The sequence below is a fragment of the Lipotes vexillifer genome, unplaced genomic scaffold (genome assembly GCF_000442215.2).
Source record: "Lipotes vexillifer unplaced genomic scaffold, Lipotes_vexillifer_v1.1 scaffold240, whole genome shotgun sequence".
NCBI classification, from domain to species: Eukaryota; Metazoa; Chordata; class Mammalia; order Artiodactyla; family Lipotidae; genus Lipotes; species Lipotes vexillifer.
Genome location: NW_006797481.1, coordinates 2,180,310 through 2,206,347, shown reverse-complemented (window position 1 = coordinate 2,206,347; position 26,038 = coordinate 2,180,310). Strand labels below are relative to the sequence as shown.

Sequence of the window (26,038 nt, the reverse complement as noted above, 5' to 3'; positions counted from 1 at the left end):
AAGGAAGATATGAAATGATCTGCACACTAACCTTAAGGTTTAAAAAAAAATTAAAACCATTACTAAAAACGAAGGAAATAAGAGCAAACATCAATGAAATAGAAAACAAAAAATTAAAGTAAAAAGTTGATTCTCTGACAAACCCCTAGCAATACTAATCAAGGATAAAAGAGAAAAATAAATTAACATTTTGGAAATGAAAGGAGATCATTGTTAGATATCCCTTAGACATTAAAAGGAAAATAAGGAAATACTATGAAAGTTTTATGTCAATAAATTCAAGAACTGTGATTCAATGATTGTGAAACATTCCTTGAGAGATACACAACTTTATCACAACCGACACAAAGTATCTGTTAAAAAACTGATTTAGTAAGTTAAAATCTCACCAAAAAAATGCCTGGCCTCAAACTGGAAACAACCCAAATGTTCATCAATTGAATATTATATAAACAAATACCATCAGCAATAAAAAGGAACTATGGATACACATGGAAGAATCTCAAATGCATTATGCTGAATGAAAGGTATCAGACACAAAAGACTATATGTTATATGATTCCATTTGTATGACATTCAACAATAGGTAAAATTAAGCTATAGTGAAAAAAATCAGAGCAGTCATGGGGAGGAGGTGGTGACGGGAAAAAGGCACAAAATTCTTTACTTCGTTGGGTGTGCAAATTACAGGTGTATGCATTTATCCAAACCACTTAAGTATACCTTTAAAATCCATGCATTTCAGTATGTGAACTATGCCTACTGTGCATTTCAGTATGTGAACTATGCCTAAAGAAATTAGTAACTAAAAAAAATAAAAATGAGAATGAGATGTCTCCACAATCTCTCAAAAGAACGAACATATTGTTTTCCCTTAATAAAATTAGAATGAGTTCTAATTTAAAACCAGTTTTTTAAATTAATGATTGTGCAACTCTCTTTTTCAGTCCCTTTAAATCCACCTCAATCTTTTAAACAGTTTTTCACTAGCAGAATGCACCATAATTTTACCGTTTCTCAGTGATGAATACTGAAGGTTGTTTTATAGATTTCCTTGTTTAGGACAAAGGAAACACATTTTATAAAAATAAAGCCAAGCTCTATAAATGAAGAATAATTTTCTTTTCCAGTTACCTTCACTGAGGTAAAAAGACTAAGTTTAAAAAAAAAAAATCAAAATGTGAATTGTGGTCTCTTCAATTAAGTAATCAGTAACCATTCAACACATAAGAAGGTTCAGATAAAGGATATTTCTTTTACCCACGTGGATTCTCCAGGCACTGGAACACAATAGAAAGTCTGTCTTTCCAAAGTGGTAGTTCGTGGAGAGTTTAAATCAACTTCTTGCTGAGGCTGTGATGTATACAAAATTTTGTTTTATTTAAAAAAATTTATTACAAAAACTTGAAAAATTAGCAACCATATTTCCATGTTATTTATAAAATCACAGTAAATACTTTGATATTAAGAGTTAATTAACAAGCAACTACTAAATCCAAACTATCATTTTTGAAAAGAAAACAGACATAAAATCATTTCAAATGCAATAATCAATATAGTACCTTGCTTCAAATCCAAATATACAGCACCCTAGGTTAAAAAATTAAATCCCTCTGAATATTAATCAGAGTGAGGCCTCCCGGAGGTCCTCATTTCAGCACCAACACCAGCTCTATCCAACTGTCTGCAAACTCCAGTGCTGGATGTCTCAGGCCAAACAACCAGTAAGACAAGAATACAGCACCACCCATCAAAAAGAGGAAAAAAAAAAAAAGAAAAGAAAGAAACAACAAAAAAATATGTTACAGATGAAGGAGCAAGGTAAAAACCTAAAGACCAAATAAATGAAGACGAAATAGGCAACCTACCTGAAAAAGAATTCAGAGCTATGATAGTAAAGATTATCCAAAATCTCGGAAACAGAATGGAGAAAATACAAGAAACATTTAACAAGGATCTAGAAGAAATGAAGAGCAAACAAACAGTGATGAACAACATAATTACTGAAATTAAAAATACTCTAGAAGGAATCAATAGCACAATAACTGAGGCAGAAGAATGAATAAGTGAGCTGGAAGATAAAATGGTGGAAATAACTGCCAGGGAGCAGAATAAAGAAAAAAGAATGAAAAGAATTGAGGACAAGGGCTTCCCTGGTGGCGCAGTGGTTGAGAGTCCGCCTACCGATGCAGGGGACACAGGATGCAGGGGTCACGGGTTCGTGCCCTGGTCCGGGAAGATCCCACGTGCCATGGAACGGCTAGGCCCGTGAGCCATGGCCGCTGAGCCTGCACGTCCGGAGCCTGTGCTCCGCAACGGAAGAGGCCACAACAGTGAGAGGCCCGCGTACTGCAAAAAAAAAAAAAAAACTTCCAAACAAAAACCCAGGACCAAATGTCTTCACAGGCGAATTCTATCAAACATTTAGAGAAAAGCTAACACCTATCCTTCTCAAACTCTTCCAAAATACAGCAAGGGGAGGAACACTCCCAAACTCATTCTATGAGGCCACCATCACCCTGATACCAAAGATGTCAGACAAAGATGTCACAGAAAAAGAAAACTACAGGCCGGTATCATTGATGAACATAGATGCAAAAATCCTCAACAAAATACTAGCAAACAGAATCCAACAGCACATTAAGAGGATCATACACCATGATCAAGTGGGGTTTATCCCAGGAATGCAAGGATTCTTCAATATATGCAAATCAATGAATATGATACACCATATTAACAAACTGAAGGGTAAAAAACCATATGATAATCTCAATAGATGCAGAAAAGGCTTTTGACAAAATTCAACACCCATTTATGATAAAAACTCTCCAGAAAGTGGGCATAGAGGGAACCTACCTCAACATAATAAAGGCCATATATGACAAACCCACAGCCAACATCGTTCTCAATGGTGAAAAACTGAAACTATTTCCTCTAAGATCAGGAACAAGACAAGGTCGCCCACTCTCACCACTATTATTCAACACAGTTTTGAAAGTTTTAACCACAGCAATCACAGAAGAAAAAGAAATAAAAAGAAATCCAAATAGGAAAAGAAGAAGTAAAGTTGTCACTGTTTGCAGATAACATGATACTATACACAGAGAATCCTAAAGATGTTACCAGAAAAATAGTAGAGCTAATCAATAAATCAGGTAGAGTAGCAGGACACAAAATTAATGCACAGAAATCTCTTGCATTCTTATACACTAATGATGAAAAATCCAAAAGAGAAATTAAGGAAACAATCTCATTTACCACTGCAAAAGAAAGAATAAAATACCTAGAAATAAACCTACCTAAGGTGACAAAAGACCTGTATGCAGAAAACTATAAAACACTGATGAAAGAAATTAAAGATGATACAAACAGATGGAGAGATATACCATATTTTTGGATTGGAAGAATCAATACTGTGAAAATGACTATACTACCCAAAGCAATCTACACATTCAATGCAATCCCTATCAAACTACCAATGGCATTTTTCACAGAACTTAGAACAAAAAATCGCACAATTTGTATGGAAACACAAAAGACCCCAAATAGCCAAAGCAATCTTGAGAAAAACGGACCTGGAGAAATCAGGCTCCAGGACTTCAGACTATACTACAAAGCTACAGTAATCAAGGCTTTCCCTGGTGGTGCAGAGGTTAAGAATCCGCCTGCCACTGCAGGGGATATGGGTTCGGGCCTTGGTCCGGGAAGATCCCACATGCCACGGAGCAACTAAGCCCGTGTGCCACAACTACCGAGCCTGCGCTCTAGAGCTCCCGAGACACAACTACTGAAGCCTGCATGCCTAGAGCCTGTTATCCACAACAAGCGAAGCGAACACAATGAGAACCCCATGCACCACAACGAGAGTAGCCCCTGCTAGCTGCAACTAGAGAAAGCCCACGCACACCAGCGAAGACCCAACACAGCCAAAAATAAAATAAATAAAATAAATAAATTTAAGAAAAAAAAAGCTAAAGTAATCAAGACAGTATGGTACTGGCACAAAAATAGAAATATAGTTCAATGGAACAGGATAGAAAGCCCAGAGATAAACCCATGCACATACAGTCACCTTATCTTTGATAAAGGAGACAAAAGTATACAATGGAGGAAATATTGCCTCTTCAATAAGTGGTGCTGGGAAAACTGGACAGCTACATGTAAAAGAATGGAATTAGAACACTTCCTAACACCATACATAAAAATAAACTCAAAATGAATTAAAGACCTAAATGTAAGGCCAAACACTATAAAACTCTTAGAGGAAAACATGGGCAGAACACAGACATAAATCACAGCAAGATCCTTTTTTGACCCACCTTCTAGAGAAATGGAAATAAAAACAAAAATAAACAGTTGGGACCTAATGAAACTTAAAAGCTTTTGCACAGTGAAGTAAGCCGTAAACAAGATGAAAAGACAACCCTCAGAATGGAAGCAAATATCTGTAAACAAAGCAACGGACAAAGGATTAAACTCCAAAATATACAAGCAGCTCATGCAGCTCAATATGAAAAAAACAAACAACCCAATCCAAAAATGGGCAGAAGGCCTGAATAGACATTTCTCCAAAGAAGACATACAGATGGCCAATAAACACATGAAACGAAGCTCAACGTCACTAACCATTAGAAAAATGCAAATCAAAACTACAATGAAGTATCACCTCACACCAGCTAGAATGGGCATCATCAGAAAATCTACAAACAATAAATGCTGGAGACGGTGTGGAGAAAAGGGAACCCTCTTGCACTGTTGGTGGGAATGTAAATTGGTACAGCCACTATGGAGAACAGTATGTAGGGTCCTTAAAAAACTAAAAATAGAACTACCATACAACCAGCAATCCCACTACTGGGCATATACCCTGAGAAAACCATAATTCAAAAACAGTCATGTACCACAATGTTCATTGCAGCTCTATTTACAATAGCCTGGACATGGAATCAACCTAAATGTCCATCAACAGATGAATGGATAAAGAAGATGTGGCACATATATACAATGGAATATTACTCAGCCATAAAAAGAAACGAAATTGAGTTATTTGCAGTGAGGTGGATGGACCTAGAGTCTGTCATACGAGTGAAGTCAGAAAGAGAAAAACAAACAAATACCATATGCTAACATATATATATGGAATCTAAGAAAAAAAAAGTTTCTGATGAACCTAGGTGCAGGACAGGAATAAAGACGCAGACAGTAGAGAATGGACTTGAGGACACGGGGAGGGGGAAGGGTAAGCTGGGACGAAGTGAGAGAGTAACATTGACATATATACACCACCAAATGTAAAGTAGATAGCTAGTGGGAAGCAGCTGCATAGCACAGGGCGATCAGCTTGGTGCTTTGCCGTCACCTAGAGGGGTGGGATAAGGAGGGTGGGAGGGAGGCTCAAGAGGGAGGAGATATGAGGATATACGTGTGCATATAGCTGATTCACTTTTTTATACAGCAGAAGCTAACCTAACATTGTAAAGCAATTATACTCCAATAAAGATGTTAAAGGAAAAATGAAAAAAAAATTAACTCCCTTTCAATAAACATGTTATTTTATTAAATTTTTTCAAAGACAGCGCTCATGGTAATCCCACTGTCTCTCTCATAGAAAGCTATCAGAATTAGCCGATGAAATAGGAATTTAGTGAAATACTCATTACGAGGTAGCTCTGAGATGAGATTTAAAAGTCAGATATTATTCCTTAGAAAAGGCATATTCTCTATTTCAAATATACTTAGAGATAAGAGGCAGAGAGGACCCAAGATGTAATATTGAAAAAATTATTTCAACAAACACATATTACTTTTAGAGTACCAAAAAAATCCCTTAAAAGTAAATAAAATCTATATTCTGTTTTTTAAGAGAAAAAGAAAGAAAGAAAGGAAACAAAGAAAGAATCCCAGAGATATCAATTGAGCCTGAGATAATATATATAAGCTAAGTTTTTTCTGTGTCTTTCTTTCCAGGGCCAAAGTTCCCTTTTCCTGGTATGGTGCTTTTACTTATGACTCTTTAGCAACATAGTAGAAAATAAAAACTCTTTGCCTTTGGGAGTGTCACAGATAGACAGTCTCACCTATTTCATTTTCCCATTTCCAGAGGCTGAGATTATTGAGCTATAGAGACACTGCATTATTGTGTACCAGGAAAAAAAAATGTGTATTAATTTATTAGCCTAATATGGCTTAGGGCCCCTCAAAAAGGGATGCAGGAAACCTCAAGTTGATTCATTAGACTTGCACAATGGTGCATGCTGTGAATGGTGCATATGCTGTGGGGCGCCCTAAAGGAAAAAGACATGCGAGAGCTGGAGGCCATCATGTGTAAGATTAAACGAATCCATCATTCGTGAGTCCGTTACTCTAAATAAGTATAGGAAGTTATCATTTTTTCTTTATAAGCGACCTTCCAAATTAGGGCTTTTCTTCCATACAGATCAGCCCGCTGGGCTACAACATTTATTCAACAGGAACAATTTCTACTGTGAGTTAACAGGCTGGGATTAGGGTTTATAAATCAACCTCTTGAGGTTTGGGTAAGCAGGAGTCAGACTCCCAGAATGTAAAAAGCCCTAAATAACCTGATTAAATTAAGATTCTGGACTGCAAAGCAGAAATCTAATAGATCCAGAATGGAGGTAACTACTGAGGCTCACCTTTCTACTGGGGTCGTGCCTCAGCACCTGCCTGGTCAATCCCCACCTGTGATACTTGTTTTCTTTCTAACAATTGAAAATTACCACCTGTGTTTCAATAGTACCACATGAAAAACACACAAAAAGCAAAATATGAGAGATATTTTTTAGTTAATATATTTTGACAGGCCGATAATCTTCCTCTACTATTAAACCAGAAATAAGTTTTAAACTTTCCCCAGTTACAATGCCAGGCATGTTGAACAGGTGTCTGAATGAAATTAAGTTTAATTCTGCATGCTGTTCTTCTACTATCAGAAAAGCAATACCAAAGAAAATGCAGATATACAGTGGTTCCTCTAATTGCTTTTCTAGTAAGTTTCTATCTCAAAACTACTCCTTTTACAACTATAATTATATCCAGGATTCTGTCTTCTTCCCTTTCCCATTACTGATATGTAAGAGAGTTTCTATTACTTCCTTTTATCAAAGAAAGCTTAAGTTTACTTTTTTCCTCCCGGGAAAAGAGGGCAGGATTTAATCAAATTTAATTAAGCACGTGTAAAGCCCTAAATTAATCTTCTTTCATTTTTCTTCTACTTTTCATTTTAAAAGAACTTATCATAACCTGTAATTTTAAAAAGCAAGTATATAGATATTAGGAAAGAAAGGAATTAATTTTATCATTTATAATATTCCACCTTCTAAGAGATTTTTAGATAAAAAAAAAAATCATAGAATATATTTTAAGTATACATACCCCACACTCTGCTACATCTCTGTATTTTCCAAAATGAAGAACCTATGACCCAAAGCAAAAAAATAACAGTATTATATCAATCTATCAGAATCAAAATTACCATAAACAACACAAGGACAAAATTAATACTACTAATTGTAAACAGTAAGTTTCATGAAAAAAGCAATACATACACGTGCTTTTGTGTTTCGGTTAACAGTTTCATAAACTCCCATGTAAAATTCAGGGTCAAACATATCCTGAATCATGCAACGGAACTTCACAAAACTGTTAGGTTTCAAATAATGAAGGGGAACTTCATTCAATGATGGTACCTTTAACGAAAACAAACAATCAAGTCAAAATATTCTGTGTATAAAACATTAAGCACATATACATAGACATATATATCCAGACTCAAACCGCAATTCACACACACACACACACACACACACACACACAAAATCAAGAGAGCCAAATGATCTCAATGGTTAATATAAAACAACTGCTAAACAAAAGTACTTCCTGTGTTTTTGCAAGTTTGTATGATGACACTTGACTGTAATGTAAAAGGATGCTTTTCCTTCGTAACACTTTCCAATTAGCAGAAAGGCATTTGCTTTGTTGAGCTCTTCTCTTAAAACTCGTACATGTCAACTCTTTTAAAATGAAGGTAATAAAACAAAAGATAATCGAATCTCTCACAACTACCCATTTTTTTCATGGTCAATTACTGCCACCTAGAGGCGCCAATATAGAAGCACTTATTTGCTTGAATTTAAGTTGCAAAAGAGACCAAAAACCTTTTAATACATATGCACTTAAAGCAGAGGGCAGTGAACATTAATTTATATATATTTAAACAGTATGTGGATTACTGCTCTACTATGAGAAACTCCAAGTCTGCCCAACCCTCGCCCCCCCCTCCCCACCCCAGTAGCAATGAGCTCACCCATTTAGGAGCATTATTTTCCTTCAGCTTTTCTTTAAAATATTCAATTACTTTCTTCTCCCAGCCAGGATTAACTCCATTTTGAGCTGAAAGAAAAATATACTGTTCAAAGCTGAAGGTACAATCTATAATAACAGACAATGTTCACACATTAGTTTAGTGTGCGCCTTACTGGAAGCACTGAACAAGACACCAGAAGCTACCCTGTTGGGGGGCTGGATATTACAATCAGGGCGAGGCTGACCCCCTGCAGGCTCTCAGGAGCTAACAATCTCCTGAGAACACCCACAGAATGAGATACGAGGCTCCCTAGACAAAGCAGAACAGGAACCATCATTTGAAAAGCAGACCGATCTTTGAAAACATTTTTATACAGATTTTTTAAAATTTCTACAATTACCCTGAAATGAAGAGAAGAGAGTGGTGGTGTTTGTTTTTTTTTAAGTTTTTATTTGGGAATAATTTCAAACTTTCAAAAAGTCACAGTGAAAAATATGTCACAATGATAATTACAAAGAACACCTGTAACCTTGCCCCATTTACTTTACTTGCTTGCTCTCTCTCTCCCACATATTTTTCTGACTCACCTGAGATTACATTACACACATCATTTATTTTTACCTTTAAATAGTTCAATGTGTTTCCTAAGAATGAGATTATCTTATATAACCACAGTACTTGTTATCAATCTCAGGAAATTCAAAATTGATACAATACTTTTTATCTAATCTACCATTCATATTCCAACTTGTCATTTGACCCAACAATATCCTTTATTGCACTTTTTCCACCTCAGTACAGGACCCAGTCTAGAATCACATAACTGCTTTTAGCTATCGTGTTTTTTTATCTCCTTTATTCTGGAACAGTTCCTCAATCTTTATCTTTTATGATACTGCAGAATACAAACCCTTTATAAAAAAAATAGAAATCTCCTCACTGGGTCTGTCTCACGTTTCCTTATGAGTAGATTGCAGTTACGTGTTACCAGTCAGAGTGCTACATAAGGATGCTGTGCCCTTGTAGGTACATCATTTAGAGACAAGATGTCCATCTTCCCCTCATCGATGACGTTAATTTTCATCACCCAAAGTGACAGCCAATTTCTCCACTGTAGTTACTTTCTTCCCCTTACAACTAATAAGCAATCTACAGGAGATACCTCAGATAATTATCATGAAACTTGCCCTGCTCCCAAGATTCAGCATCCATTTTATGCTTCTTGCAATGATGATTGCAAAATCAGAGAAAGGTGTTTTTAATGTCATGTTAAAGAAAACCAGACTTTGAAAAATTATGGGAATTGGTCAAGACCAAAGAGCGAATCATCAACAGAATTAGGAATATATGTTTTCATGAACTACAACTACCTAACCATAGCTGGTCAGTACTTCCACCATCACACAGGTACCATACTCATCACACAGGTGCTATGGAGATGTGGCGTAAAGGAATTTTGTCTGTATTTGTTGTGCAGCTGATTCTGTTAGAAATACTCATAAAATCCTGCAAACACCATGCTGCAGCAGAGATTCCAAATGCTTTCACTTAACTGAGCAAAGGACAGTTCTTAAAAAGAACTCGTGGAGGTGAAAAACGAGGAAGTGATTCTGATGTGCAATGAGGGTTAAATCTACTACTAGTAAACCAGTCCTCAAAGCTTGGTCCCCAGACTAGCAGTATTAGCACCACCTGAGTGGCTGTCAGAAAGGCAAATTCTTCAGCCCATCCAAGACCTACTGAATCAGAAACTCTGGAGGTGAAGCCTAGCGATTCATGTTTTAAAATACCCTCAAGGTGATTCTGATACACACTAACATTTGAGAACCACTACTCTACTAGACACATACCAATAAATGATTACTGAATTGGACGGTGGGGGGAGGGGAACAGAATGGGTATTTTTGCTTCTAGTCCAAATGGATGTTTAAAGACCTACATGCAGCCATGACTGCGAACACCACTATGCTGACTGCATTTGTGTAAGAAACTTGAATATACCACATCACAGGTGATGAAGCTACATCAAAGAGTGATTGGGAAGCAGTAAGTTACTTCTAAGTAACTTACATGTATACAAAATGTTCTTAAGTAAAGGCCAGCTTACTAATATCTGGTACTGCTGGACAATTAAAGGACTGCAACAGATAATTCCAAAATTATCAAGAGTACAATAACTGGGCTTCCCTGGTGGCACAGTGGTTGAGAATCTGCCTGCTAATGCAGGGGACAGGGGTTCAAGCCCTGGTCTGGGAGGATCCCACATGCTACGGAGCATGAGCCACTAGGCCCATGAGCCACAACTACTGAGCCTGCGTGTCTGGAGCCTGTGCTCCGCAACAAGTGAGGCCGCGATAGTGACAGACCCGCGCACCGCGATGAAGAGTGGCCCCCGCTTGCCACAAGTAGAGAAAGCCCTCGCACAGAAACGAAGGCCCAACACAGCAAAACTAATTAATTAATAAACTCCTTCCCCCAACATCTTCTTTAAAAAAAAAAGTACAATAACTATCCATTATTTATTAAGTCTACTGTGTGCCCAGCACTCTGCCAGGTGCTATCAGGCTATTTAGAATTGAAGGAACTTAAAGCTAAGATAAGCTATGGATAGAATAACAGGCAAAAGCAAAGAAGAGAAACTAACGTAGGTCAAAAAAATCTCAGTGAGGGCTTCTGAAAGAGGTGTTTGAGCCAGGCCTGGGAAGAAGGGTAGAACTGAAACATGTTGAGGTCTGAGGGATGGGCATATTCCAGACGTAGAGCACTCTGGGGGAAGAAAGAGTAATGTAATGGTAAACCAAGGACAAGGAGGGACACTACCAGCAATTCAAATACAAGGAGCACAAAGTGCCTGGAAAAGAATACAGCTACTGAACGAAAGGAAGATGAGGCCAAACACATCACAGAGTTCTCAATGCCAGGCTACAGATCTGCTCTCTATTCACAAACAATTCACCTTTACATTTCCAGGGTCTAGCAAGGGCCTGGGACATAGCTATTGGAGTTCGGGAAATAAACATTAAATAAGTACAATGTAGAGAAAATAGGTTGTTTCGCAAGACTAGCATCCATTTCCCCTTTTTCTAGTGACAGTGCCTCTTTTTGAGGGAGGAACCACAGCACCGTCACTCCCAGCCCAAGGGTGGACCTGACCTAGGCCTCACAGTGGTTCTGATGATCAGTTTAGGGATGCAAATCAAGGACAATACTGGGAATAAGGCTTAGTAGCTGGGTTCAACATTATAGGTTATAATCCCGCAGCTTCATGCGGCCACAGTGACCAAGGTCTGTCTGAAAACTAAGCCATCCCTGAGGAAAGTGGAGTAAAAAGGCTGATTTCTGTAGACACAGTCTGAAGTATTTGGCTGTAATTGAGCCTGACGTTAACCCTCAGGAACCGTTACCTGAGACAACGTATTCATCTTCTCTGGTTTAAGTAGAATCGAGTTGGGCCATTTGCAACCAAGAGACCTGCTGAGCACACACATATCACTCTATTATATTTCCCATGAATTCCTGGCCATCTGAATGTGGGCACCACTGCACTCAATCCTGCCCTAGTTTAAGTGGTCAGGGGAACTGAGGAACAAAAAATATATACACTTTCACACTCTCACCAACAGCATATGAGGGTTCTATATAACCTCACCAACACTTGGTCTTGTCAATCTTTTTAATCCTAGTCATTGCGCTGGGTATGCAGTAATATTTCACTGGGGTTTGAATATGCATTTTCCTAAGGACTAGTGATGTACACCTTTTCTTATGTTTATTGACCATTCCAATAAATCCTTTTGTGAGGTGCCTGCTTACTAATTTTGCCCATCTTTTTTTTTTTTTTTTTTTTGCGGTACGCGGGCCTCTCACTGTTGTGGTCTCTCCCGTTGCGGAGCACAGGCTCCGGACGCGCAGGCTCAGCGGCCATGGCTCACGGGCCCAGCCGCTCCGCGGCATGTGGGGTCTTCCCAGACCGGGGCACAAACCCGTGTCCCCTGCATCGGCAGGCGGACTCTCAACCACTGCGCCACCAGGGAAGCCCATTTTGCCCATCTTTTAAAAAAATGATTTTGTTGGGAATTCCCTTGCAGTCCAGTGGTTGGGACCCCATGCTCTCACTGCCAATGGCCAGGGTTCACTCCCTGGTTGGGGAACTAAAATCCCACAATCCACGCAGTATGGCCCCCCCCCCAAAAAAAAAAAAGGTTTTGTTGTGGCATCAATGATTTGTACAAATTTTGTGTATTCTGGATGCAAGTCTTTTGTCAGATATATGTAGGGCAAGTATTTTCTCCTAATCTGTAGCTTGCTTTTTGACATTCTTAACGGTGTCTTTTAATGGGATGTTTTCAATTTTGATGAAGTCCAACTTTTCAATTTCTTCTTTTTTTGTTTACTGACCCCAAGGTCATAAAGATATTCTCCTGTTTTTCACATTTAAGTCTGTAATCCATATCAAATTAATGTTTTTGATTATAGTGTGACATAGACATCAAGGCTCATTTTTTTCCAAAAAGATATCCATTTGTACCAGCATTATTTAATTAAACAACTTTCTAGCAGTAAATTGCTTTGGCAAACAGAGTAACAATTAACTGTCACACATCTACCAAAGAGAAAATATGCAAAAAATAACCACTCACTAAACATATGCCACAAACCCATGGTCAAAGACAGGAACTTCACTCACACACTGCCAATCTTTCCTGCTATAGAATTAGCAAACTATCATAGTTCCAAGTCCATCAGTGATGAGAAATAGATGTTGTGACTGGGGGAAAGTCTCCTGGTTGGTCCTCAACAGCAATAAATGATAGATTTTTAAAAAATAAATAAACAAATAAATAAATTGCTTTGGCACTACTGTCAAACTCAACTCATTTTATTTATGTTAACATATTTCTAGACTTTCTGTTATGTTACACTGATCTAGTTGTCTATCCTTATGCCAATACCATAGTGTTTTAATCACTATAGCTTGATAGTCTTAAAATCAGGTAGTTATGTTCTTCATCTTTGTCTTCAAGTCTGTCTTGATTATTCTAGATCCTCAAGTTTTCTAAATAATTTTGAGGAACAACTTGTCGACTTTTATGTAAAGTCTGCTGAAATTTTGATTAGGTTTATATTGCATAGTATAGATTTGAGGAGAACTGACATCTTAATATCGAGTCTTCCAAGCTATGAACTCTCCCATGGGAGAGAGCATAAGGAAACCTATGCATAAATTCCAAGAGACTCCATCTGTCTTTTCCCCTTATGATCCGGCTGTGTATCCTTACCATATGCTGCTTTAATAAATCTTAGCCAGGAGTACAACTACATACTGAGTCATATATGTCATTTTAGTGAATCTCCAAACATACAGGTGGTTTGGAACCCCCAACACATAAATGTATCAATAGTTCATTTCTTTTTATTGCTGAGTAATATTCCACTATTCAGCTGAACTACAATTTCTCCATTCACCTGTTGAAGGACATTTAGATTGTCTCCAACTCTTGATGACCATAAGTAAAACCATTATAAACACTTGTATGCAAGTTTTTGTGTGAACATAAGCTTTCATTTCTCTAGGGGAAAAAAACCTAAGAATGCGACAGCTAGGTATATATATATATATATATATACACATACACACATATATATATATAATATACGACTAACATTTTAAGATTCTGCCTATTTCCCAGAGTGGCTGTACCATTTTGCATTCTCACCAGCAAGGTATAAGAGATTCAGCTGTTTGTATTCTTACCACTACCTGGTATTGTCAAAATTTTTTTAAAATTTTAGCTCTACCAGTAGTTGTGATATCCCATTATGCTTTAAATTTGCATTTCCCTAGTGACTAATGATACTGAATTCTTTTCATGTGGTTATTTGCCATCCTTATATCCTCTCTGGTGAAGTGTCCATTCAAATCTACTTAAATCTTTTGCCCCTTTTTAAACTGGCTTAATAATCATTACATTTTCCTTATATGTTCTAGATATGTCCTTTATCTGATATATGATTTTCAGGTGTATTTTCTCAGCCTTTCATTTGCCTAACAATGCTTTTGCAAAACAAAGCTTATAATTTTGATGAAGCCCAATTTATCAAATTTTTGTTTTTATGCATTGTGTCTTTGGAATTATGTCTAAGAACTCATAGTCAACCCCTGAGTCATGAAGACCTTCTCTTTATTTCTAAAAGTTTAACAGTTTAAACACTTAGATCTATGACCCATTTTGAGTTTGTTTTTGTATAAGGCATGAGATTTAGGTTGCAAGTAATATTTCTGCATTTAAATGTCTAATTGTTCCAACATCTTAGTTGAAAATAATCTTATTTTTCCATTGAATTGGCTTTTGTATATTTGTCAAAAGACAATTATGGCAACAAGAATGTGCCTTAAAAACATGCTAAGTGAAATAATACAGACAAAAAAGACAAATACTGTATCCACTTATATGAAGTACCTAGGATAAGCAAATGCATAGAGACAAATAGTAAAACTAAGGTTCCAGGTGGGCAATGGAGAGAGAGTGGACCTGAGAGGAGGGAACTCCATTTTATCTTGAGTGAGTCTGGATAGTAGGTGGCTGTGGTAGACAGAATAATGCACCCCGCCACCCCCACCCCGCCGCAAAGATGTCCACATTCTAATCCCCAGAACCTGTGAATATATTGTTACATGGCAAAAGGGAATTTAGACGGAGCTGACCTTAAAACAGGGAGATTATCTGGGGGGATCCAAGGTAATTACAAGGGTCCTTAAAAGTGGTAGGAGGCAGAAGAGGAAGTCTGAATAAGATGTGAGAAAAACTTGACCAGCTGTTGCTGGCTTTGAAGATGGAGGGGGGCCACAACCCAAGAAATGTTGGCAAACTCTAGAAGCTGGAAAAAAGACAAGGAAGTAGATTCTCCCCTAGAGCCTCCAGAAAGGAATGCAGTCCTGCTGACAACGTGATCTTATCCCAGTGAGACCCAAATCAGACTTCTGACCTCCAGAAGTGTAAGATAATAAATTTATGTAACAAACGCTGGAGAGGGTGTGGAGAAAAGGGAACCCTCCCACACTGCTGGTGAGAATGAAAGTTGATGAAGCCACTATGGAAAACAGTATGGAGGTTCCTCAAAAAACTAAAAATAGAGTTACCATATGATCCAGCAACCCCAGTCCTGGGCATATATATGGACAAAACTATAATTCAAAACGATACATGAACCCCTATATTCACAGCAGCACTATTCACAATAGCCAAGAAATGGAATCAACCTAAATGTCCATCAACAGATGAATGGATAAAGAAGATGTGGTACATATATACAATGAAAACTACCTGACTATAAAAAAGAATGAAGTAATGCCATTTGCAGCAACATGGATGGACCTAGAGATTATCATACTAAGTGAAGTAAGACAGAGAAAGACAACTACCATATGACATCACTTATATGTGGAATCTAAAATATGACACAAACGAACTTACCTACAAAACAGAAACAGACTCATAGAGAACAGACTTGTGGTTGCTAAGGTGGAGGCGGGTGGAGGAGGGATGGATTGGGAGTTTGGGATTAGCAGATGCGAAATAGTATACATAGAATGGATAAACAACAAGGTCCTACTGTATAGCACAGGGAACTATATTCAATATCTTGTGTAAACCATAATGGAAAAGAATATAAAAAAGAATGCATATATATACATTCTGAATCACTTTGCTATACAGCAGAAATTAACACATTGTAAATCAACTCTACTGTAATAAAAAAATAAATTTATGTTGTTTTAAGCAACTAAATTTGTGGTAGTTTGTTACAAAAGAAATAGGAAATTAATAGGGTGTTTTTTAAGGAATTGGTTGATTTCATCCAAGTCGTTCAATTTATGCCCATAGGGCTGTTTGTATTATTCTTTTCGTGTGTGTATTATTCTTTCACATGTCTCTAACAGTATCTCCCATTTTGTTCCTGATGTCAGTAATCTTTGTCTTACTTTCTTTTTTCTTTGCCAGTCTGAAGATGCATATGAATTTTATTGATCTTTTTGGGTAAAAAAAAACCAAAACACCCAACGAGCTTTGGGTTTCATTGATTTTCTTTTTCTTCTGTTTTCAACTTCATTCATTTCTGCACTTTATTATTTCCTTTGTTCTGTATGATTTGGGTTTATTTTGCTCTTCTTTTCTAGTTTCATAAAGTATAAGCTTAAATTATTGGTTTGAGACCTTTCTTCTCTTCTAATAAATGCCCTTGAAGTCTCTCAGTACAACTTTGGCTTATCTCACAAATTTTGATATGTTGTGTTGTCATTTTCCTTTAGTTCAAAATATTTTAAAATTTCCCTTGTGACTTCTTTTTGATCCACAAATTGTTCAGAATGTTATTTTCACAAGTCTGAATTTCTTGTTATCTGTTACTGATTTCTATTCTAATTACATTATGGTCAGAGAACATACTTTGATGATTCCAATTCTCTTAGGTTTGTTAAATATTTGTTTTATGACTTAGGATGTGGTTTACCTTGGTGAATGAATGTTCCATGTGCACTTGAAAAGAATGTGTATTCTGCTGTTGCTAAGTAGAGGGTTCTACAAGAGTGAGATCTATTTGACTGATGGTGTTCTATATCCTTGCTGCTTTTCTCTCCACTAGTTCTGGTACAGTTCTGAGAAGAGTAGTAGCATGTCCGACTATAATTGCAGACTTGTCTATTGCTCCTTTTAGTTCTGTCAGTTTCTGCTTGTATTTTGAAACTCTTGCTATGTGTATTTACATTTAGGTCTTCTTGGTGAACTGACTATTTTATCAATATGTAATGCGCCTCTTATTCTCATCTCACACAACCTTTCCTAAAAAGAATTTAAAATTTAAAAAGACTCCAATAAAGAGGTAGACACAGGATCCAAGAAACAACAGAATTCATGAATGCAATGGAAAAAAAAAATCCCAGTATGAAAACTAAGCAACAAACCTAAAAAGCAACTGACACAAATCAAAGGAGTGATTCAACAGGCGCATTAAAGAACATCCACGAAAAGATAACAGTCTGGAGTAAAAAAATGATGTGAATAAAATGCCAGGAGAACTTAGTGAAAATGATGTCAAAATTCTCTTCAATGGGGAGAAAATGCAATAATACAAACAAATATAATTAAATTTTAACACACTACTGCTTAAGAAAATAAGATACATATATACGTGACAACAAAGCCTCCAAAATACATAAAGCAACAACTAGTGAATGGAGCCGATCTGAAAAAGCTACATACTATATGATTCCAACTATATAACATTCTGGAAAAGGCAAAAAAAAAAGCTATGGAGACAGTAAAAAACAGATCAGTGGTTGCCAGGGGTTAGAGGGGAGAGGATGGTTAACAGGCAGAGCGCAGAGGATTTTTAGGGCACGGAAACTATCCTGCATGCTGCTATGATGAATGCATGCATGTACATATTATTATACATTTGTCCAAAGTGACAGAATATACACCACCAAGAATGAACCATAATGTAAACTATGGACTTTGGGTGATAATGATGTGTCAGTGTAGGTTCACCAATTATAACAAATGTACCACCCTGGTAGTAGATGTTGATAACAGAGGGGAGACTATGCATGTGTGGGGCAGGAGGTATTTGGGAAATCTCTATGTCTTCTGCTCAATTTTGTGGTGAAAAAACAGCTCTAAAGAAGTCTTCAAAAACGAGGATGGGGGGAAAAGTACACACTGAGACTCAAATGTACTCAAAAGTACACACTGAGACTCAAAATAGAAAAATGGTTGTAAATTATAAATTTTACCAAAGTACAGTAGCTAATGTTTAGTGAACACTTAAAAGACTGTGCCAGGCACTATTCTAAGCACTTTATATGCATTATCTCATTTAATCCTTTTAACAGGCTTAAAAAACTGGATTCTCTTATTAGTCCCATTTTACAGATGATAAAATTGAGGTAAAGAAAGGTTAATTAATTTGACATGTTCACACTCAAAGTTAGGAAGTAAGAGGGGCCAAGCAGAGACCTACTACAGAAGTGGTAGGAGTTGTCTACCCTAAGTGCTAGCAATAAGAGATACATTTCCTGCAGAGAATTTAAAAATAATAAAACCAACTAAAATTCATTCTGCTTCTACTATCACTCTGAATTGCCAATTCTAAACAATGTCAGTGATAAAATATTCCTCCTTGGAAAATCTTTTGTTGGTATTAATCCCAAACAATAGTGGGAACTAAACTAAAACTACTGCTGAGTTTTAGTAATATATGCGGTAGTGTCAAATTAGCACATTTTTACTACTTAACCTTTAATGAATATTGCATTCTACATAGAAGTTAATTTGAAGAATCCTCAGTTACACACTTGGCTCCCAACAGACACAGCTACATGAATATGTCTGGATAGTAAATTTCTCAGTGGTACACAACAGTCCAAACTTGGTTAGAGCAGTTAGTATCCCCCAAGCCCTGTGGTACTCTAGAGTCCTACATGTATACAAAAGATTTTAAATAAACAAACAATAACCCAGTGATTGTAAAGATGAAGAAGGAGAACCTGAGCTACTTCAATTCTATCTTCCATGGGACAACTTGTTGGAATTGTTATTTGTGTTTAATAAATCAGTGAAACAGTGAGAAGTGAGAGGTGCAGTAGGTGCAAATTTTACTCATACATGAAAATTTTACTGAATCTGAATCATATCTTAAAATTGAAATGTATTCTTCTTAAATGGCTATTTGTTTTAAAGCTAAAGAATGAATTATGAAAATATGTTAGTAACATCAGTGGAAAGATCTGGTATCTCTCTAATTTGTGTCTTTTGCAGATGTTTCAGTTTTATCAAAATTCACTTATTAGTCATTGGACAATTCTTTATATAAAATATTATTATATCAAACTATAACTAAAAGACCAAAATTCAAACTATTAGGTAGGTATAAACACTACCAAGTAAACAGTTGAGTTTTGTCTGCAGAAACTTGCTAAGTTATTCTTAATACAAAGAATTCATTAATTATACAATTAGTACAAACTTATTCAAATCTAAAGTGTGGTACCCATACCAACATGAAACAACATCAACATAACAGAACTCAACAACAAAAAATTCTAAAATGGGCAGGGAGAAGTTGATAGAAGCAATGTCTAGATCTATTTTGAAAATATGTAATTACCTTAAGCACTGCATATAGCTTTATTTCATGATTATTACTGAAAATAATTCTGTAGTATAAAGAAGGGAGGTATTAAAAAATGATTATAGACAAATATCCTGGGTATGGCCCTGTGGTTAAGAAGCAGTCTGGCTCTAGAATCTGTAATCTTTTTTTTGTTTGTTTTATTTTTTGTTTTAACATCTTTATTAGAGTATAATTGCTTTACAATGGTGTGTTAGTTTCTGCTTTATAACAAAGTGAATCAGCTATACATATACATATATCCCCATATCTCCTCCCTCTTGCGTCTCCCTCCCACCCTCCCTATCCCATAGAATCTGTAATCTTTACTATTCTCTATTACCAAAAGAAGTAAACGCACTAAACATTCAATGCAATCCCTATCAAAATGCCAAGTGCCTTTTTTTGCAGCAATGACAGACTGATCCTAAATTCATATGGAAATACAAGGGATTCTGAAGAGCCAAAACAATCTTAAAAAAAAAAAAAAAAAAAAAGGGAACAAATTTGGAGGACTCACACATCACTTCAAAATTTACTACAGGGCTTCCCTGGTGGCGCAGTGGTTGAGAATCTGCCTGCCAATGCAGGGGACATGGTCAAGCCTTGGTCTGGGAAGATCCCACATGCCGCGGAGCAACTAGGTCCGTGAGCCACAACTACTGAGCCTGTGCTCCGCAACAAAAGAGGCCACGATAGTGAAGAGGCCGGCGCACCGCGATGAAGACTGGCCCCCGCTTGCCGCAACTGGAGAAAGACCTTGCAAAGAAACGAAGACCCAACACAGCCAAAAATTAAAATAAAATAAAATTTTATTCTGCAAATAAAATTATTCTGCAAAAAAAAAAAAACAACTTACTACAAACCTACAGTAATCATGACAACATAGTACTGGCAGAAGGGTAAACATAGATCAACGGAATGAAATTGAGAGTTCAGAAATAAAGCTATACATCTATGGTCAATTGATACACACACATACACATTTTTTAAACAAAGCTGCCAAACCCATTCAGTGGGGGAAGAATAGTCTTTTCAACAAACAGTGCTGTGGGGCTTGCAGATTGGTGAACACAACCACATACTGAAAGGGTAGCGCACCCAAGTTCCACGGAGACAGAAGCTCTTCCACAAGGGACCCTTCCACACCTTGCCCTATGTACCTCTTCATCTGCATCCTTTATGATATCCTTCAAAATAAACTGGTAAATGTTAAAACACAAACACACACACAAGGTGCTGGGACAACTAGATATCCACATGCTAAAGAATGAATTCGGATCCCTACCTCATACCATATGCAAAAATTAATTCAAAATGGATCCAAGACCTCAATGTAAGGAGCTAAAACTTAAAAATTCTTAGAAAGAACATAGGTGTTAATCTTTGTGACCTTGCATAAGACAATGGTTTCCTAAATATGACACCAAAAGCATAAGCAACTAAAGGAAAAAGAGATAAATTGGACATCATCAAATTAAAAATTTGCATCAGAAGACACTATCAAGAAAGTGAAAAGACAATTTATATAATGGTAGAAAATATTTCCAAATCATATATCTGATAAGGGTCTAATATTCAGAATATATAAAGAACTCTTATAACTCAACAGTAAAAGACAAAACCCCAATATAAAATCTGCAAAGGGGAATTCCCTGGCAGTCCAGTGGTTAGGACTCCGCGCTTTCACTGCAGAGGGCGCAGGCTCAATCCCTGGTCAGGAAACTAGGATCCTGCAAGCTACGTGGCGTGGCCAAAAAAAATTAAAATATCAATAAAAACCTGCAAAGAACTTGAAGAGACATTTCTCCAAATGAGATATATAAATGGCCTATATGTATATGAAAAGACACTATTATACTATTATCATTACAGTAATACAAATCAAAATCACAATGAGATATCAGTTCACCCCCATTAGGATGGCTATTACTAATAAAACAACAGATCATAACAAGTGTTGAAGTGGACTGGAGAAATTGGGACCCTCATACATTGCTGGTGGAAGTGTACAATGGTGCACACACTTTGGGAAAAAGTTCCAGCATAAAATTACCAGATGGCCCAGCAATCCCACTCTGAGACATATTCCCAAGAGAACTGAAAACATATATTCACACAAAAACTTGTACATGAATGTTTATAGCAGCACTATTCACAATAGCCAAGTGTTCACCTATGGATAAATGAATAAACAAAATATGGTATATCCATTCTATGGAATATTATTTTTGGTCATAAAAAGGAATACAGTACTGATACATGCTTCAACATAGATGAACCTCGATAACATTATGCTAAGTTAAAGAAACCAGACACAAAAGGCCACAAGTTATATGTGCCCATTTATATGAAATGTCCAGATTAGGTAAACCATAGACAGAAGTAAGTTAGTGGCTGCAAGAGGAGGGAGGAGGGGGCAATTGGGAGTGGCTGCTAACAGATATGGGGCTTCTTTCTAGGGTGATGGAAATGATGTGGTGATAATTGCACTCATAGTGAACATACTAAAACCCAATGAACTGTACATTTTAAAACAGTGAATTTTATGTTATATCTCAATGAAGATAAAAGAACTATAATCGGAAACAGTTAAAACTGGTGACCTCAGTGGGAGAAGAGCATACTTCTACTCTTCATTTAATACCATCATGCTGGCTTTTTTTTTAACCATAGGCAAGTTATTATTCAATAATTTTAAAATTCATATATGTACATGTATATATATCTACATATATGCACATGTATAGATATATGTATTTATGCTTTTGCCACAGCTGCCCAATCCATTCATCTTCTCTGAGAACCTCCCCCACTGCTGAGGTACGGGCCTCAATAGTTACGACTAACCTACATAACACTGCCCTGGCCATAGCTGACTAGTGGACCCGACTCCAAGGTGGGCCAATCAGATTCTCTAACCCTGGAATTTGGGATTAAGATAAAGATGCTAGCTCAAGTGGGTTGGAACTGACAGGTGAAATTGGGAGCTGTGGAACAGAGAAAGATAAAGTTTGTGTGCAGAGATGAACATAGCCTAAGGGAGAAAAACTGAGAAGCGCTGCTTGGTTGGATTCCTGCTAGTTTTCCAATTCCATTCAGCAGTCTCTTGAGATACCAAGCCACCCTCCCTGCCTTTGGGTTTTACAGCCTTATAACAAATCACTTTTTTTCAGTGGTCTAACAAGGGCCAGGTGGTAGGAGAGATCAAAGGTGGGTACAGACAAAAGGGGGTGAACTGTTGGTACAGAATCATGGTGACAATAAAAAAGCAGACAGACTTTTAGATGATTTTATTATTGCTTTAAATTCTCTAAAATGCTAGTGATAAAACACTACTCCATTCCCTCCACCACACACCAATGTCCTTTTTTTCATGAGCTAGTCTAGTTCTAGTTCTGTTAGATATGACCAAAGTGCCTTGAATATAATCAAAACTAATGATCTTGACCCAACCAGCAATCTGAAGAGAACATACATAAAGAATCAGGTGATAAGCATTCCTACTTTTCTGAAATTAACAGCAGTTATTAATTCAAGGGAAAAAAACTTCTTTAAAATAAAAAATGATTAAAAGAAAAAGAAGTATACAAAACTTTTTCTCATCTAAGATTCCTGCTTTTGTTTAAGGGAAGCAATTTAATATGGGTCAGTAAATGAACAAGCACTGTGGGGACTGAGCCATCAGCATTATGCACATAACAGAGCCCAATAAAGTATTCCTAAATCTTAAGCCTTTGGACCTCAAGATTCTACACAAAAATCTTTTAGAAACTGGTACAGAAACGTAAAAGGCATTTTATGAAGGCTTATAGGAAAAAATTTACATACGAACAATTGTAATATGGCAGATACAAATTCAAAATATGGATTGGTTCACAAAGATGAATTATGATTCATACAGTTATGATTGGCCTCTAAGAGAATTTCAAAGTTTCTTATCCAAACCAAGCAAAAAGAATTAGGATTTGCATGTGAGAGTAACTCATACCTGGTACGATCACATCACATTCTCTGAACCAATACAATGTCCACCAGGACTGTCCTTAAGTTTAGATTTGCGGTCACAGTAACCACCACAATTTATACCATTTCTGATTGATTAATCAGTCTTTCCACTGCCTCTCCTCAGCAAATGTTAACGGAGCCCTTCTGATGTACAGGTATATTCTAGGTGAATAAAGCAGATACACGGCCTGAATTCCCAGGGTTAAAATACAGCCGAGGAACCCAAGAAAAAAGTGATTTCAACGACATGCTTTACAAGCTAATTTCCAGGCCACACAGGATCCTATAATTACATGCAGCAGGAGGTACCTAACTGAGGTTCCCAAAGGAAAATTAAGATTTAGCCAGGAAAGTGGCCCTGGGAGAGGAAGTGGGGACCAGGCAAAGGAAATAGCCTATGCAGAAAGCCTAGAGGCAAGGTTCAAAATCAAAGAACTGAAAGAAGGTTCAATATGAGGGGGAATATAGCTTCATAAACTACAACAGACGGGCATTCCTTTTCTATCTGGGGGAAAGATGGATTCAAAACAATTTCCTACTAAACCAAAAAGCGTCTACAAGTTTAACACCTCACTTACTTCTCACACAAACATACCTGTAAATGCTGTTATGATAAAGTTATTCAATATATTCACAGTGATAGGAAAATATAGCAAAAATATATACTATACATCAGAACAGCTTCTACAAAAACATCATGACTGTAAATATTAGTTGTTTTCTCTGTAAGACACAACCTGTATGAGAATAAGACATTCTGGAGGGAAACACATCCACAAGGTCCAGGTTCCCACAACACTACACAAACTTTACAAAATACTGTGAAGCCAATATTTTATATCCAAATTACACCTTTTGTACTATAATGAGTCGTCTGCCTCTTAGGATCATACATGCAGGAGACAAAATCTGACACAAATACATTCAAATATATACCAAATATAAAATCATCTCATTGATCCAGCAAGACTAGGATAGGGGTATTTCTCATAAATAAATTTTCTAAACATCAATAACAGGAACTTCACCCTTTAAGCACCAAAACTTACTTTTGAAAGATTTTTCCTAAAAAGTATTTACGCCCCTGCACCCTCTTAAACCTACTGTGCAACTTAATCTTCACTCCACACTTTGGGGCCACCACTTTGGAAGTCAATTATTAGTTCCAGTATTCATTACGAACATCAATCACTAGGATTCAGTGGAGAGATATATGCCCCTTCCTCAAAAGCACCCTTGATGGATATACAGTGATTCAAACAAACTTTTTTTTAACATATGCATAGTTTTAAATTTCTTCTTTATCAGGTTGTCGGTGTTCACTGCCTACAGTCCGGTTGCCTATCCAGCCCTTCTCATTTGCTGCTTCTAGTTTCAGCCTGGGAAACCAGCTAACTAAACTAGTTCAAATTATAAGGAAAATGAATGAAGATTTGCTGAGTTAGCCTTTCCTGCAAGAAGTACACACATTTTCTGCCATCGGTTTTGGCTGCTGGGGACTACTGAGCTTCTTAATAGGCGTTCTCACTAATATCCCACAACGTCTTAAGTGAGGAAGGCCACTCAACAAGTTTAAGTTACCTCCTGACACGTCAGGTGTTCTGATCTAACACACTGATTTCTGGTCGGGTTTGCATCTACCACTCCTAAGCGCAAAACACATGGGGGATGGGGCCAAAATGCCCAGTTAACTGCAAACAAACCTAAATCTTCCTTAGCAGAAAAGTGGCACTAACAATAATTGCAGCTAAAATTTACTAAGCTTGCCTGCCACATTCTAAGCTCTTTCTATGTAGGAGCGCGTTTGAGTAGTTCAACATTTCTTGCTACCTCTGGCACAAGAGGAGATGGAGACCCGGCTGGTTTTAAAGGCACCCTTAAAGAAAAATTAAGCTGTTAACACTAAATCTTATCTCGAAAAGAGAGGATGTGTGTAATACAGGAGTTAGAGCCAACTTCTGCTGCGAGGGAGCGAGTACTCCCCCGACACACCGGAAGTTTTGAAATATCCTGCAGGCTTCCCCCAGGCAAAGTGCTTTTCCTTCACCCCATCTCCGCCGGCCCTCGCGAAGGTTCAAGGGCCCCTCCGAGCTCTGCCGCACGCGAGGCTCGGGCCGCCAGCAGGGCCCAAACGGGAAGCGAGGCCGTCAATCACGGCCGCCCGCCCGCTCCTCGCGGCGTAACCTCGGCCGCTTGCGAATCGCGAATCGGGCAGGTGGGAGGCACCTGCGGCCGGGCCCGGGAAGCCGCGGCCCGAAGTTCGCTGTGTGGAGCACCGGCCGGCGCAGGCCCGGCTGGCCGTCTCGGCCGCACGAGCCCTCGAGGTAGCCCCGCGTGGGGCCGCGCGGCGGGGCCGGGCCCGGGGCTCCGTCAACTCGGCGGCCCCCCTAGCCCGCCCCCGGCGTCGCAACTCACCGAAGAAGCCCTGCACGATCCCCAGCGGGTGGCTGAGCCAATCCTCCCCACAGGGCATCTCGCAGACGGGCCGGAGCCGGCGCGGCCCGGCGTCCCGAGCCGCTGCTCCTCTTCGCTGGC

General features: G+C 37.8%; 1 protein-coding gene across 3 annotated transcripts in view; it reads right to left on the bottom strand.

Moving 5' to 3' along the window:
- Positions 1-26,027, bottom strand: part of MCMBP (minichromosome maintenance complex binding protein) — a 58,936-nt gene extending 32,909 nt beyond the window's left edge. The window contains exons 1-5 of one of the 3 annotated variants that reach the window (XM_007469568.1): positions 25,919-26,027; positions 8,327-8,412; positions 7,569-7,709; positions 7,396-7,437; positions 1,252-1,353 (exon numbers count right to left, since the gene is read on the bottom strand). In XM_007469568.1, coding sequence (XP_007469630.1) covers positions 1,252-1,353; positions 7,396-7,437; positions 7,569-7,709; positions 8,327-8,412; positions 25,919-25,976 — 429 coding nt within the window. In that variant the 5' untranslated portion in view covers positions 25,977-26,027. Of the gene's footprint in view, positions 1-1,251; positions 1,354-7,395; positions 7,438-7,568; positions 7,710-8,326; positions 8,414-25,918 lie in introns of those variants that run through there. The other 2 variants (XM_007469569.1, XM_007469570.1) reach the window with 2 other exon arrangements.
- Positions 26,028-26,038: the final 11 nt, after the last annotated feature.